Consider the following 15,849-nt stretch of genomic DNA (forward strand, 5'->3'; position numbering starts at 1 on the left):
CTTCGTAATTATTTTTAATTAATTAATAGAAATTGACGTCAATGATTGAAAGTAAGTATTTAATGAAAAATTGGAGCTAAAAATATAAAATCTTGAAACTGAAGAACAAAATTGAAACAAAACTCAAATATCAAAAGTAAAATTGCAACATCTTAAAACCTAGACACTAAAATGAAACAAAATTCAAAACTTAAGAACTAAATGTGTAACATTTTAAAACCTGGAACTAAATAGAAACTAGAACCAAAACATAGGGACAAAAATATATTATTCCCTAAAATATATCATCGATATACCATATTCGTGATAAAGCATCAATAATATCATTAACATATCACTCATTGATGTATCATTTTTGCATCATTGGTAAAATATATATCACTAATATATGAATTAGAAAGTATATTACTAATACACAATTTTTGTCTCATTGATAAAAAGATATCGGTCATTATTTAAGATTATATATTATGATCGCAAAAAGCCTCTATTAATATATTCTTATGGGGAAAAAAGATCGTAAATTGAGGATGATGAACATGTGTGCATGTTTAAGCCAAGAAGGACCACTTTCAAAAGGTTTGAGCTTTCCTTCTTAGTTCTTACGACACTCAATTTCTAAAGCCCCGAAAAAAGGACAAGTTTCTTCCTTTTCTTTTCTTTGTAAAATTTATGCACTGCATACTACAAATTCCTTTTTCCCCATAATCCCATGTTCTTAGTCAATTTGAGTTACTATAAGATTTATAATTTTATGTAAATTGTTTAAAATAAGATCACAATTATTATCTTATAAACAAATGTTTATGACAGTTTAAATACCATACACCTCTAAAATTAAGCTAATCCATCGGCTATTATAAAGTAAAGTTTGACAAGTACAATACTATAGTCCAAATTTGACCACTGCAAAGCAACAATGGTTGAGTTGGGTCCCTTACTTCTTCGCTTTATTTAATTTCCATTTTATTTCACAATCATAATTTCTGACAAGACTACAATAAATATTAAATTTCAAAAATCATTATTTTTGAACTGGGACATTAGATTTTCATAAAAAACACCATCTAACTTTAGTCCATTGATTTTCAACGGTATTACCAGCGAAGAATAAAGTGGCATTTAAAACATTAGGGTGTGATTCATTTAATATGAAAAAGGGTTTATCTTTCTAGAAATGGTACTATGAACAGAATTAAGTACAAAACCCAGTTAAATAAAGGGAATAATGATTTGTTTAAATATGAAGGAGGAAGTTGGTTCCTTTCTTGATGACTTGATTAAATTATATAATCTCTAAAAGGTACTTAAAAATCATGTTCCAAGTACAGAAGCTTCATTAGTGTTTATTTGTAATGGTAGTTTAAATAGAAGCAGCCACCACATTCTCTGCATAAAGGTGGAGGGCCAACAGCAACAGCTCAGTTTGGTAATGGTGTGTTTTAAGCCAAAGTAGAAAAAGCATCCCTTTTTTTGTGATGCTGTCCCAAATTTCTTGCCTCTTCCTGCCCCTTCTTTCTTTCCCTTGCTTTCTTCTTTACACCTTTTTCTTTCTCTAAGACATGGGTCCTATTTTTTTCTATAATCACTCCAACTCAACTTGAGAGCACGTTTTGATGTTAATTTCTTAAATCATTGATTGATCTAAAAACATAAGTCCATAGACGAAGATAAGTTATTTCTCAATTGCTCAGTGATAAAGTAGTTGATTGTGAACAGATTGGTTGTAAGTTCAAATCCTACTATAGGAGATTTGATTCATTTTGAATTCTTTAATTTAGAATCAATATTCATACCACAATGTAGGTTGGGGATAATCTTTTGTTCCACAATTTGGGTCTATTTATAACTAGCCAATTAAGAATTATCATATGTATTGTATTAGCAGCAAGTGTGAAGCATATTAATGGCGATGACAAATTTTTGCTCATGAGCTTGAAATTTGTGGAAGACCGAATAAGTAGAAATCGATATTAATTGGAGAGGACATGACATTAAAGAGGTTTGAACACATGGCCTCTTACTGTGATACCATGTTAAATCATCAATTGATCAAAAAACTTAAGTTAATGAGTGGAGGTAAATCTAATATGACATCAATACTATAACATAATTACCTTAAGGTGTTTCTTCACTTGACTCTAATTAACTTCTATTAAAGTCCAACATAATTAATATCTTGAACATTTCATTTTTTTTTTTTTTTTACAAAAAAGACTTCTTGATCTCCCTATTTTCACTAATATCAGTAGCTATTTACAATTTAGTCCTCATCTATGTTGTATATATATTATTATTATTCTCTCCCCCATACTTCAAGACAATTTCTTCCTCCTCCCTCTCTTTTCTTCTTCTGGTAGTGTGAGTTACAGACAGGAGACAGATGACGTGAGGTGATCAGACGACGGGGCGAGCACAAGACAACAAGAACGGTGATGACGGACTCGGAGTGGACGAACGAAAATTACAGATTTGAAGCAAATGAACGGCGACGACAGACTCGGAGTAAATGAACGACTATGGCTGACTCGGAGCAAACGAACAACGGACCTTATTCAACTTTTAATGTTATTTTTCTTATTTTTTTTATATATATTGTGATATATATATATACTTTTTTTTAGCTTATGTGGGAAATTTGATATATAGTATGATATATGTATGCGTTTATTTGATATAAACAAGAGTTTTTTTTTTCATTTAGACTTCATGTATTATGATATATATACTGTGATATAAATACAATTTATGAAGATTTATATACTATGGTATATTTCATATATTGGTTTATAGTGTAATCCATGTCAAACATTGAGTCAATCTCTAATTTATAAACGACAATATATTTCATATATTGGTTAGAATATTTTCAAATACCTAACAAAATGTTATAAGATATATTTAAAATAACCATGAATCCATAAAAAATGTTTTATAGTATATTCAAAATAACCATTGATTCGTAAAAAATAAAAATCAATAAGTTAATATGTGAAAGCCAACCTAAATAAAAAATATAAGAAAATTTATATTAGATGCATTTTCTTTTTCTATAATAAATGTATTTTCTCTTGCTTCGAAAATAGAAAATAATATATAAAAATAAGATGTAAATAAATGAAAAGGGTATAATTGTCCAAAATTAACCCTAAAAATCATCTTTAAAAAAATAACAAATTTTAAGACATGAAATTTTAATCATAATCAAAGAAGTTTTATAATTAGGCTCCACAGTCCTGACATAAACCCAATATTTTAAAATGTTTCTTTTATTTTTCTCCCTGAGTCTCAACAACCAAACAAGAGACATGCACCAAACATCCTTAGGAACAGAACAACAATGAATTGATTTACAGTCGAGGGGTCATTACCATAATCAACATGTTTCATTAGTTCAAACTTCAAACATTAATTACTAAATAAATGACACCGCCCAGGAGTTTGAAGACATCACTGTTTGAGAACCATCTCTCATCTTAATCATTAACCGCAAAATTTTGATTTAGGAAGCGTTTTCTGAACCTGGAAAAAAGAAAAAGCAGAAAAAGACCCTCCAGCCTTGGGATAAAAAATGACTGATTGTTTTGGTTTTGGAGGTCCCAATGCTTTATTGGCAATGAAAATGATATCCCCTTCCCACTAGGAAAAAGTAAAAGAGCAAAATAATTAAAAAGCTAGAATTGGCCTTTGCTCATTTCTGAGCTCAGCCTTCATAATGTTGTAGTGAAGGATGCAGGAAAAAGACTGAAGTGGAAGGAAAGCACACTGGTTTAGATGTTGATTGATGGGATCTTAATCCCCCAAAGTTGGTTAAAAGTTTAGCTTAAGGAAGAAGAAAATAATCCCTTTGATCTTCTGTCTATTTCAATGGAGTTGGTGTTCTTGGTTGATTACCACTGCCCTTCAGCCCTTTTGCTTTCTGTAGATATTTCAACAGAAGGGATTAAGACAAAAACACATAATATAATGCCTCAAATCCTTGAAGTAGAGGTCATATCATCAAATGCATTGGTTCTCTTAGTATATCATTCTAGCACATTGTCTTGTTTCTGTAAATAACAGAAGATATATTATTTAAAGGATGCATAATAGGAATGACAAAACACTAAAGACAACTAAATACACAAAATTGGATAAAGTAGTTGGTTTGGTTTCCAGGAGAAACAAACTTGGATTATTTAAGACAACTAGTAGAGAAGTTAAATGTCTGTACTATCTAAGCGTAATCGCCCGGCTGATGGGGAGGTGGAGAATTTGGCATATGAGGCAGGAGAGGAGCGCCATGCTCTATCGGCCCGGGTTTCACTGATGTTTTTGAACTTGGAACTGGATCAATGGGATGGTAGTCATCAAGATTTAGATCACCTGGGTGAACCTTCTTTCTCCCCAGGCTATAATGTTCATCAGTCTGGAACTGAGAACCAAAAAAGGAATTCAATTCCATTCAATATAGACAGTTGTAAGGTAACCAATCTCATTAATCGAGGACCAATTAATTTAGAAGAAACTATGCTCTCCTCTAAGTAAGAATGTACACAAGTGAAAATGACTTGTTGGATTTAAAAAGTCTTTGAAAAGCAAGTACCTTCAGCTTCCTGTTTAATGGTATGTCAGACAAGCATTTGTTTGGATTTACATGGTGGTTGTTCAGAGCCACATCTGCGGTTGCAGTCAAGAAAAATCACAGCAAAATCAACATGCAAAACTACAGTAGAATAACATATAAAGTTACAACTCAATCTCTATTTATATACTTGACACTATAACTTCAAATATCATTACACGAGTAGGAAAATGTTTAAATTGGACTTGAAAATGGCTGAGCCAGTGGTGCTTAAATATGTGATTCAACTTAGTATGAGCATACTACCATTGTTAAATAAAGATAGGAAAAGGGCAAGAAGAACATAGTGTTACAGAACAGAAGCATTAAAAGGACAACAGAATGGCTCTGAATTAGCTTCAGTAATCATGGAGAATGAAGGGTTTTAATTAATTTAGCATAAAAAACCAAAGAACCGAAGTAACTATAGTATGGGGTATAAAAAAACGTTACAAATAAGGAGACATTTATATAAATGCAGTAAGATTGAAGTCAAGTGACAAGGTAAACAGATGGGCCAAAGAACAGTTGATGGGATAAGCAAATAAAGAAGTAAGTATTGTGATAAAACAAACATTAACTTCCAAATTACCGGAGCTGGAGGAGGCATTTATATAGCTGGGAAAGAAAAGCATCAATAAAGTTGTTTGGAGGACGAAAAACAAAACCCAAAACCCAGAAAGCTTCATAATGAAATAATGACGAAATGCCTAAAAAAAAGTGGATCAAACCCAAAAAAAATCCAACAACTCCAAAATGAGAATGTACGAAGAAAAAGAAACAAAAAACACAGACCCTCTTCCACTTCCAAGGAGAAGCGCTTCAAAGTTGGCTGTCCATGGGGGCTTTAAAACAACAATGGAAATATGGAATAGCATTAAATTGGATCAGAAGAGGAACAATAAAAGAAATCAGGGGATCGTCAATGCTTCTTTATCATATCATCTGCATTGGGTACAGGCTGTGGAGGAGTAAATGTTTGCTTTGCGTTTGCAGAAACTTGTGTCGATTTTACAAATTTAAAATGGCAGAGACTTGGAATGCGAGCCGTCTGAAAACTGGAAAGAACAAACTAATATTTAAATAAATTTATTTAGATTAATTGGAACATCAACGGGGGTGTAGCTCATATGGTAGAGCGCTCGCTTCGCATGCGAGAGGCACGGGGTTCGATTCCCCGCACCTCCATGTTTTTTTCTTTTATTTCCCTTTTTCTTGTCGTTTTCTCTTTATTTTCTTCCCAGTTTATTTTCTGAGAAGGATGGGCAAAATTATATGCAAAATCAAATGACTATTTTCTTTTATTATTATTTGCATGAATTAGTTTTCTTTTAATATTATTATTTTTCAAAAGAAAACCAAATTAGTTTGTTATTGAAACTCCCAATTGGTTGGCATAATAAAGCTTGCACTATAAGATATCTAATACCAATGGATTTAAATATGGAAAATTTTTACAAATAAAAAAAAAAAAAAATCCCAATAAGTACGAATAAATTTCTATTAACATCTAATACATAGTATTAGTATTAGTGATAGACTACTATAAATTTCTATCCCTAATAGACTTCTATCGACTTTTATAAAAAATTATTAAATTTTACTATTTTGTGTAAATAATTTTTCTTATTTTTAATTTTTATTTTTGAGAATTCCCTTTTAAATATCTTTTCTTTTAGCAAAATGGATATGATGTATTGTGAGCATTGCACAAATCAATCCAAAATCAACATACAAGAGCTAAAACTCACAACCAAAACAAAGTAAAAACTCACATCTCAAACTAGAAGAAACCATCAAAATCACACCAAAAGAAACTAAAAGAAACTATCCCAAGTTCTTTGACATTTTGAACTTTTAATTATATTTAACATTTTTGAAGAAAAACGAATACAAACTAGCTTAATTAGCATAAATTTATATTATCGACCTCTAAATATGAGGTTCAAACTCCCACCCCAATATTGTCAAAAAGAAAAAAATAAAGGAAAATCAATTTTTATTTTATATTTTCAATTTCATCGAATTTAATCTCAAAATCGACACTCCAATTTTTATTTTGGGGCGAACCTCCACTTATGAATCGTTAAAAAGAAATATATGTTTAATAAATTATATAACATATATTTAATATAAAATTGATGGAACTTAACAAAAACAACCGATTCTTTTTATTTAAAAGAATAGATACAAATTTCATGACTAGGCCTAATGTTTTTGGAAATCAGTGACTTTAGTTGTGCGGCTGCAATACTTTATTCTAATTTGGACTAATTGGATTAAATTGAAATTTGAGGATGAAATTTGCAATAGTAAATTTTATGGATAATGGCAGATGCTGTCTAGACTGTATCTATATTCCATGTTTTTTTTTTCATAGTAAAAAAATAATAATTTATTTTTTAAAAAAAATTAATTGATATATGATAAAAAAAAGTGGGTCCCACACCTAAATATTTTTCTAATTTTATTATCGAGTTAAACAAGTGAGTAAATTTAATAAAACTTATACTGAAGGTTAAATTTAAAAGTTGCAACACTTCATTCTAAATCATTTCATGCCATTAAAAAGTTTGGGAGAAATTTGTTCAAAGTTCATGGACAAAATTTTGATTTTTTTTTTTTCCCTTCCCAACGTGTAAGAATAATCCATACAATGAATCAATTTGTTCCAAACATAGACAAGATAGAGAGGTATATTAAAACCACTGATACATTTTAAGATTACAGTTACAAAACTATAACTATGAAGAAATATCTCTTCCAACAAAAATGGCTCACCCATATAGATTTATAAAACAACTATTAAATACTTTGAACAAATCACTTATAGACTTCAACTAAACTATATGTGGTATAAGTAGACAAGATCTACAAATACATTCATTTCCTAATACATCATTCCATTACTTCATTTTAGTACGGTAGATAATACGAGGCGTGACTATTTACAGGACGATGACAGTAAACATAGCTGGTTTGACAATAAACACATTCAGTTTATTTATAACTTGTAGAGAGAAAGGTATCTGCTCTCTACACAAAACCACCAGGCTGTGGTTGATCAGGAGGGGAAGGATTTGGCATATGAGGTATAAGAGGAGAGCCATGCTCTATTGGTCCATGTTTTATGGATCTCTTAGAGGTTGGAACTGGATCGATGGGGCTGTAGTCATAAAGATTCATGTTACCGACACGAACATTCCACCTCGTTGGGTTACTATGCACGGTATCCTGCAGCTGAGAACCAAAAACAGATTTCAATCTCATTAGTAATGAAGCGGTCAATTAGGAAAAGAAACCATGTTCATCTCTAAGTAAAATATAGGTTGCTAGGATTTGAAGCCTTCACAAAGCAAGTACATACTTTCATCTTCCTGTTTGATGGTGTGGCAAACAAACATTTATTTGATTCTACATGGAGGTGGTTTGGAAACATTTCTGCAATTGTTAGTTGAGGAAGGCACATCACATATAATGAAAATGTATACAACACAAGTTCACTAATCAAACCGATAATTCAAACATGTAAATCGATCGGATTTCAATATACATGAGGAAGAAAAGGCTAAAAAGTTCTGAACATCAGGAAAAACTTAAAAAATGATAGTGAAGGACAAGGCTAATTCTGCTTAAATATATAATTGAACCTGCAGAATATTCTTAGTTTGAGGATAACAAAATGGTTATTGAAACATTATGGCTTGAACAGGCTACTGAAATGGCTACAAGAGCATATACTGTTTCAGATAAAGAACATGAAGAAGAAAAAGTAGTAAAGACAGAAGGACTTAACTTCTTGTTTGGTTGAAGGGTTGCATCTTTAATTCTCTTTGTAACCAACACAGATCATATCAAAGGACAATTAAAAGAGAAGAGGATAAACACCTATATAAATATTATATAGAGGTGGTACAGACGGAAGAAACTCATTGAAAGGATTTATCTTCATGTTTGATGACAGTCAATTAAACTGGAAGGCCTCACTAAAAAAGATTGGTGCATAGTCCACGAAAAAAGTAGAGTTCATAGCAACAACGGAGGCAGTCAAAGAAACTCTTTAACTAATAGGGCTGGCCAAGGAATGAGGCCTCAAGCAAGGTAAAGTAGAAAACTTTGTAAGTTATATGAAAAACCGAGCATAAAAACCTCAAAATCAAACAAAGATAAGTTCAGTTTCTACTTGGACCTCCTACTGGAGTAGGAAAATCATGGAGATTGGGGTTTCAACCACAAACCTCAAGAGAGATTGCATGTCAATTAGCAGCAAACAAAGATAAGTTCAGTTTCCGCTTAGACCTCCTCCTCCTGGAGTACAAAGATTGCGGAGATGGGGTTTGAACCTCAAACCTCGAGAGAGATTGCATGTCAATTACTAATAACTACTAAGCTAAATTAAAGTAACCTCAATATTATCCCTTAAATATGGTCAAGATGCTCAAAGCAGCAATTGTCCACATAATGTAAAGCTGAAACCATTACATTGGATATCACAACAAGCACAAAACACACTCCGCAATGTATCAGATTCATAGTGAATATAAGGTTGCTAATCTCATGGTTAGAAATATTTCAATTTTTTCTCTTCTTTTGTCTCTTCTCTTTAAGAAGTTGAGAATCCCACGTTGGAAAGATTAAGAGGCCTCACAAAAGATACCTATTTACTCTTCTCATTCCCATTTGGTTTTGAGATGGAACGTTATATTATCTAATATGGTATCAGATTCCATAAATCCTAAATGAGCATTGGGTGAATTAGAATCTGATTCAAGGATAGTGCTTTATGTGACCGATGAAACTTCATCTTATTTAATAGTCAATTCTACTTAAATATTCTGCTAGGTGTTTGTAGATTGGTCCCATCTGTTTTATTAGATCATTTCATCTGTTTAACAGAAGTAAAGAGGGAATTGTAAACCTGTTCAAAGTATTATTCATGAAGAATATTGAAGATTAATTTTTCTTTTAGAAGAAATAATTGTAATAATATTTTGAAACAACTTCTTTCAAATACAGACAAATTGAAGTCAACATGACAGCATCATCGGGTAGAAAATAGCAGAGAACAGGGAAATATAGACCCTTTACAGTAAAGTACAAGGCCAACAAACATTTATAAGAACAAACAAATAAGGAAGTGGACGAGATTAATGTTGAAACGGAAGAGAAAGAACCAAAATTACCGGAAGTTAAGGAGGCATTGTTAATGCTGGAAAACAAAAGCAGTGTGCAGAGCAGAAAAGGCATAACCGGAAACCTAAAAGACTTCATCATAACGTCCAAATGCCCACAAATACAGTTCTAAGAAAATCACTCCAAAATGAGATCAATACCCAAAATTGAAAAGAAGAAAACACCCTTTTCTTCCAAACACTCTTTTTGGGAGGAAGCTCTTCAAAACCGCTTGTCGATGAGGTTGTAGGGAGAACAATGGAGATTGTTTTGACATTTAATTCCTGTCGGGAAGTGAAGTGAATAAAAAGAAATAAATTAAGCAGGAGAATTAATTGTTTTTGCAATAAATAATAATGTTATGTGCCATGGACGGTCTGTAGAGTTAAATACCACTGCGGTGTGGAACAAACAAATTTAAATGAACGACAAGAAGTTGGAATGCGAGCCGGTCGCCACGTTTTTTTGTTAATTAATTAAATGACTTAGTTTAATTTTTTGAATATTAATCAACAAAGGGGGTGTAGCTCATATGGTAGAGCGCTCGCTTCGCATGCGAGAGGCACGGGGTTCGATTCCCCGCACCTCCAATTTTTTCTTGGTCATTTTTATTCCCTTAAATTTTATGATTTAGAAATTAGAAACCGATTAATTAATGATTATTTTGTCATTAAAACCATATTTATTTATTCTATTTGTTTCTTGTTTCGTTCGACTCTTCGTGTTTCATTTTACATCTCATAAATTATTTATGCTGTTTTCGAGTTCAACACAATCATTGCACATCCCTCTTTCCGATTAAAATTTTATTTTATTTTATTTTTAAATTAGCCTAATTTGTAAATGTGGCAGCTTCTGTTGTCAAATTTATTATTTCTTCTTCTTTTCTATAAAAGAAATTAGGAAATTTGCATTGAATAATATAAAAGGGAAAAAAAAATGGGATTATATATACCACATTTTTAATATTTGCTATTATAGCAATCATTGACCGGTCAACCTTTTCTTTTTTTTTTCAAAATTCCAAATTTACCCTCTCTTTCCCATTCTTTTTCTTTTCAACCATTCGTCACCTGCCGTACTTTCCTTTTCTTTCACGTTCGTCATGGTGAAATATCCATGAAATCCCATTCGTGAAGCTCCATGATACTTTGATCAATTCCGATTCGTGAGTTCGTTTTTCTTTTTTTGATTTCTTTGATTGAGAGTTTTTTTTTTCTTTTAGCGTTCTTCTTGTTTTTTCGATTCTGTTTTTCAATTTTTCCTAAATAGTTTCTGGTCATTTAGTCTTTTCTTTCTCTTTTTCTCAAGAACCTAATGATTTTTTCAGCTCACTGTGAACATAATGGATTGTGAGCAGAGTTTGTGTGCTTTCATGAAATTTTGCTTTGTTCATTGCGTTGATATTTTTAGTTTTGATTGATTAAGTTAGGGCTTGCATTCTTCACTGTTTCATTTGATACTCTATATTCTTTCTATAAACATATCAGTGTATTTTGATGTTTATATTTTTAGGTTTGACATTATAGCTATATTGGCTTTGTGTTTGTCATTGATAATGTCTATCAGTGTATTGGAAGATATCAGTGGCTATCATTGATAATGTCTATCACTGATAGAATGTGTGATGGCTATCATTTTTTATTTGTTCATTAATTTTTATTGATATCCATTGAAAGACATGCCTAGTTTTAGATTGGTATCAATGGTATTGATAGATTTATATTTGCTTTTGATAGCTATTAGAGCCTATTGATATTGTTATTCAAATGTGGTTTTTGTTTACTTTTGCAGGAATTTTAAAACATGGTTATTCCAATAGTTGTTTTTCATAGTGGAATATGGAATGAAAAACACTGTTATGTGAATTACAAATCTACTTGAGTTTTAGTAGATGATATAATGGTTTTTGAAGATTTTATGGGTTAATAGTTAAGGAGACTTGTTTGGATGTGTCTACTTCTTCTATGGAACTTTCAGTTTTATTAGATTTTGTTATGAATAAGGTTCAAAATGTAGTTCAAATTCGTGAAGATAAGGATATAGCTTGGTTTTTGGCTTTAGTTGAGGAACACAATACACGACATCCTTTGGTTGCTCATGCCAGTAGTTCATATTTAGAAGTGTCTTCTAATGTTGTTTCTAGTGGAGCTGAGAATTATTTGTCTACTATTCCTTTTCTAAACCTCATGATTGATGATGGTGATTTCCAAGTGTTTATGGATATACATATTGCTTGTAATTTGAAAAGAAAAAGATGTGTTTGCTAGTAAAGAGATTTTATCAAATTGTGTTACTTGATAGCGGTTAAGAAGAATTTTGAATTTAAGACTATAACGTCAAATTCAAGAGCAATTGTGTTTCGATGTGTTCAAGATGGTGTTTAGTGGTATGTGAGGGCATCCCGTTTACAAGCGAGAGTGTTTTGGGATGCTTAGGAAGTTTATTGATATTCATGATTGTTCTATAAAAAGTATTCAAACTTGTCATAGGCAAGCTTCTTCGTCGTCTTAATAACTGAATGTTTGAGAAATGATTTTAGATTTAGCTCTTCTCGTACCTCAACTTCTAGTGATATGTGAATAAAGTCCGTAAGGAATTTGGAGTAACTATTAGCTATTATAAAGCATGGAGGCAAAAGGCAAATAATGAAGTCTTTGAAAGGCGATGCACGTGAATCATATGCTTTGATTCCAAAGTTTTTGATGAAGTTAGAAGAAAAGAATCCAGGTTTATTGTTTCTGACTTATTATATGATCTATCAATGATAGCTTCTATCACTGATTGGAGTCTATCACTGATAACATGAAAATAATGGAAGCTATTGGTGATGGACTGCAACCAGTGATAGACACTATTGATGGTAGACATCAATCAATTATATACTTTTTGTAATCTGGCTTAACTATTTATTTTCTTCTTTTAGGTACATTTACTGCCTATGAAGTTGACATAAATGGGCATTTTAAGTATTGTTATATGACTATTGGAGCATCAATTGAGGGTTGGAAACATTGTAGACCTAATATATCAGTTGATGGGACGTTCTTGAAATGTAAATATGCCGGGACTCTTTTGACGGCTTCAACAATTGACGGTAACAATCAGATTTTTCCTCTTGCTTTTAGTATTATTGACTCTGAAAATGATGCATCCTGGAGATGGTTTTTTGAGAATTTAAAGAAAAGTTTTGGTGAACGAGAAGGATTAGTCATTATTTCTGATCGGCATTTTAGCATTCTGAAAGGTGTTATGAATGTTTTTTTAAATGTTGAGTATTGTGTTTGTCTACGACACCTTTTGCAAAATATGAAGTTGATTTATAAGGATTCTTTAATTGATGAAATATATTATAGTTGTGCAAAAGCTTATACAATTGATAAGTTCGAGTTTTATATGAAATGGATGGAATCACTATATCCTACAATTCGGGAATATCTCAGTAAAATTGGTTTTGAGAAGTGGGCACATGCATATTCTAGGAGAAGAAGGTATAATATGATGACTACTAATATTTCAGAGTGTTTGAATAATATTTTGAAAGAGCCTAGGGAGTTCCCCGTTGCATCATTACTTGATTATATTAGAGAAATACTTTTAAATTGGTTTTATGAAAAATGTCAATCAGCATTATCCATAAAGATTGTTTTGACTAGTTGGGTAGAGTTTGAGTTGCGAGAGCAACACAATCAGTCAAAAAGCTTCAAGGTACAAATACCTTAACTATTAGAAAATATCATTAATAACATGTTATCAGTGATAGAAGCTATCACTGATAGTTTTTATTTTCACTGATATTTTTTGTTTTCACTAATAGCTTGAAAATATTTAATAAGGTAGGGATAATATCACTTACTATTTCGTTTATATTTTAGTTTTCATTGACATTCCATTAGTTCACCTAGTTGATTACATTTCGTTGACTGTTTTATTTTTCAGGTTGATCCTATTAACAATGAAGAATATAAAGTAGTTGATGGGGACAATCACTTTTTGGTAAATTTGGCCTATAAATCATGCAGTTGTCGTGTTTGAGATTTGGTGGAGATTCCATGTGCTCATACTTGTGTTGTTATTCGTGGGCTAAATTTAGATATATATATTTTTGTGTCAGACTACTATTTTTGCAGTATATTGTTATCAACCTATAAAGAATCAGTTTATCCTATTGGAAATCATTCTGATTGGAGATCTATCGATGTTGGTGTGAATGTATTACCTCCAATAGTTAAACGTCTGACTGGACGACCACATAAACAAAGAATATTATCAATTGGTGAAAAGAAAAGAAGCTCGAAGTGCAGTTGATGTCATCGTCGTGGCCATAATTGTAGGACATGCAAATTTCCACCAGTTATTTAATAAAGAAGTTTGATTTGTAATTGATGTTTGTAATGAAGAAGCTTGTTTTGTAATTGATGTTTGTCATCAATTTATCAATGATAGTGAGATAGTCGATGTTTTTCAACAATTTGTCAATTAGATTGTAGTTGTTGCTTGTTGTCATCAATTTAACCATTAGATAGTGAAACAATTTGTTATTGATGTTTGTCATAAATATATTAGAGACCTTCTTACTAATGTTTTGTTAATGGAACAGACTTTTTTGTTGATATATCCATTCTTTAGTCAATATGATGCTTTTATTTATGAAGCTTTCGTTTTCCTTTAGCCACAACAATTGAAAGAAATGATATCAAGCTATCTGTAATAGCTTATGTCAGTAACTAATACAATGAAGTGATAGATTCTATCACTGACAATAGATAAACATTTTTGTAGAAGATCCATCAATGATAGATTCTAGCACTGATAGAATCGCCAACCAAATGCTACACGATAGTATAGCATTACTAATACCATACTATCAGTGATAGAAGCTGTGCAGCTTGTGTTTAGAGGATTTTGTAAGGAGGATATCGCTCTTGGGGTAATTAGTGTCGCTCTAGAGGAGTAACTATTAGCTATTATAAAGCATGGAGGGCAAAAGAGCAAATAATGAAGTCTTTGAAAGGCGATACACGTGAATCATGTGCTTTGATTCCAAAGTTTTTTATGAAGTTAGAAGAAAGGAATCTAGGTTTCTTGTTTCTGACTTATTATATGATCTATCAATGATAGCTTATATCACTGATATCTTTCATCACTGATAACATGAAAATAATGGAACTATATCACTGATATCTTCCATCGCTGGTGTCGCTCTAGAGGGTATCACTGGTGTCACTCTAGAGTATCTTGCCGTAACAAAATATTATACGAAGTTGCAACTATATCAATCACATTTATGAATCAGTCACATTTATACTATACGATCGTCTTCTTTTCCCTCCAACCAAACAACCTTTAAAATAAATTGAAAATTACAACTATATCAATCACATTTATGAAGAATTCATATTGATTCAATATAACTATCATTGATCTTGTAAAATAACAATGTAATTTCCAAAATCATAACAATCACTGTATATTGTCAAAATAATTTCCAAACTATTGTCAAACAGAAGTCTATTATCAATAAACAAGTCTATCTATTGTCAATCAAAGTTGTGATATTTTGAGATTAAAGCTTGGAGCGTCGTCATTCCACCTTGGAGACTGCCTTGTAGCTTTGCTTGGAGACACCTTGGTAGACACATTTGGAGAGACCTTATTTTTGTCTTTCTTTTGTTTCTTTGTGTTTTCCAAAGTTTTCTTGGTTGGTTTTACTTATCTTTTTGGTCTCTTGTTGTCTTCTATATTTTCGATGACAACCTTTGGTCGACATTTTTTTGGACTCTTTTTAAGAGTCTTTTCAATCATCTAAAATCATGGAATCAAATATAACATGACATCAATGTGCTATCAGTATCAGTCAAGTAAATAAAGCTTCTTATTATTTATACTATCACTGATAACAAACTATCAATGATAGCGTGTTATCACTGATAGTTGGTTATCAATGATTTCAGATATCACTGATAGCATTCTATCACTGATAACAAACTATCAATAATGCTATTAGTGATAGCGTGTTATCACTGATAGTTGGTTATCAACAAACTGATTTCAGTTATCACTGATAGCATACT

General features: G+C 31.6%; 2 protein-coding genes and 2 non-coding genes across 8 annotated transcripts; 2 read left to right on the forward strand and 2 right to left on the reverse strand.

Moving 5' to 3' along the window:
• Window positions 1–3,267: 3,267 nt before the first annotated feature.
• On the reverse strand, window positions 3,268–5,587 carry LOC120086661. 5 transcript variants are annotated; one of them, XM_039043403.1, is made up of 4 exons: window positions 5,196–5,392; window positions 4,586–4,659; window positions 4,214–4,414; window positions 3,268–3,919 (listed from the first exon to the last, which is right to left on the reverse strand). In XM_039043403.1, exons 1-3 carry the CDS (start codon window positions 5,290–5,292, stop codon window positions 4,217–4,219), a joined length of 369 nt encoding a protein of 122 aa, XP_038899331.1. In that variant the 5' UTR covers window positions 5,293–5,392; the 3' UTR covers window positions 3,268–3,919; window positions 4,214–4,216. The 5 variants fall into 5 exon arrangements, 3 of the variants coding, with proteins under 3 accessions (XP_038899331.1, XP_038899332.1, XP_038899330.1); XM_039043404.1 differs by having other exon boundaries at window positions 3,915–4,049; XM_039043402.1 differs by lacking the exon at window positions 3,268–3,919 and having other exon boundaries at window positions 3,945–4,414.
• Window positions 5,588–5,718: 131 nt separating this feature from the next.
• Window positions 5,719–5,791, forward strand: TRNAA-CGC. Its single transcript has one exon. It is a non-coding gene; the product is annotated as a tRNA-Ala (tRNA).
• A 1,573-nt stretch (window positions 5,792–7,364) lies between these two features.
• Window positions 7,365–10,145, reverse strand: LOC120085331. Its single transcript, XM_039041267.1, has 3 exons — window positions 9,787–10,145; window positions 7,971–8,044; window positions 7,365–7,843 (listed from the first exon to the last, which is right to left on the reverse strand). Exons 1-3 carry the CDS (start codon window positions 9,875–9,877, stop codon window positions 7,640–7,642), a joined length of 369 nt encoding a protein of 122 aa, XP_038897195.1. The 5' UTR covers window positions 9,878–10,145; the 3' UTR covers window positions 7,365–7,639.
• A 147-nt stretch (window positions 10,146–10,292) lies between these two features.
• On the forward strand, window positions 10,293–10,365 carry TRNAA-CGC. Its single transcript has one exon. It is a non-coding gene; the product is annotated as a tRNA-Ala (tRNA).
• Window positions 10,366–15,849: the final 5,484 nt, after the last annotated feature.

The sequence above is a fragment of the Benincasa hispida genome, chromosome 9 (genome assembly GCF_009727055.1).
Source record: "Benincasa hispida cultivar B227 chromosome 9, ASM972705v1, whole genome shotgun sequence".
In the NCBI taxonomy this organism is placed as follows: domain Eukaryota; kingdom Viridiplantae; phylum Streptophyta; class Magnoliopsida; order Cucurbitales; family Cucurbitaceae; genus Benincasa; species Benincasa hispida.

Coding starts and splice junctions, on each gene's coding strand:
- LOC120085331 (XM_039041267.1), bottom strand. CDS start 9,877: ATGATGAAGTCTTTTAGGTTTCCGGTTATGCCTTTTCTGCTCTGCACA. Junction 8,045..9,786: donor CAATGCCTCCTTAACTTCCG/GTAATTTTGGTT, acceptor TAACAATTGCAG/AAATGTTTCCAAACCACCTC. Junction 7,844..7,970: donor CATCAAACAGGAAGATGAAA/GTATGTACTTGC, acceptor TTTGGTTCTCAG/CTGCAGGATACCGTGCATAG.
- LOC120086661 (XM_039043403.1), bottom strand. CDS start 5,292: ATGAAGCTTTCTGGGTTTTGGGTTTTGTTTTTCGTCCTCCAAACAACT. Junction 4,660..5,195: donor AAATGCCTCCTCCAGCTCCG/GTAATTTGGAAG, acceptor CTGCAACCGCAG/ATGTGGCTCTGAACAACCAC. Junction 4,415..4,585: donor CATTAAACAGGAAGCTGAAG/GTACTTGCTTTT, acceptor TTTGGTTCTCAG/TTCCAGACTGATGAACATTA.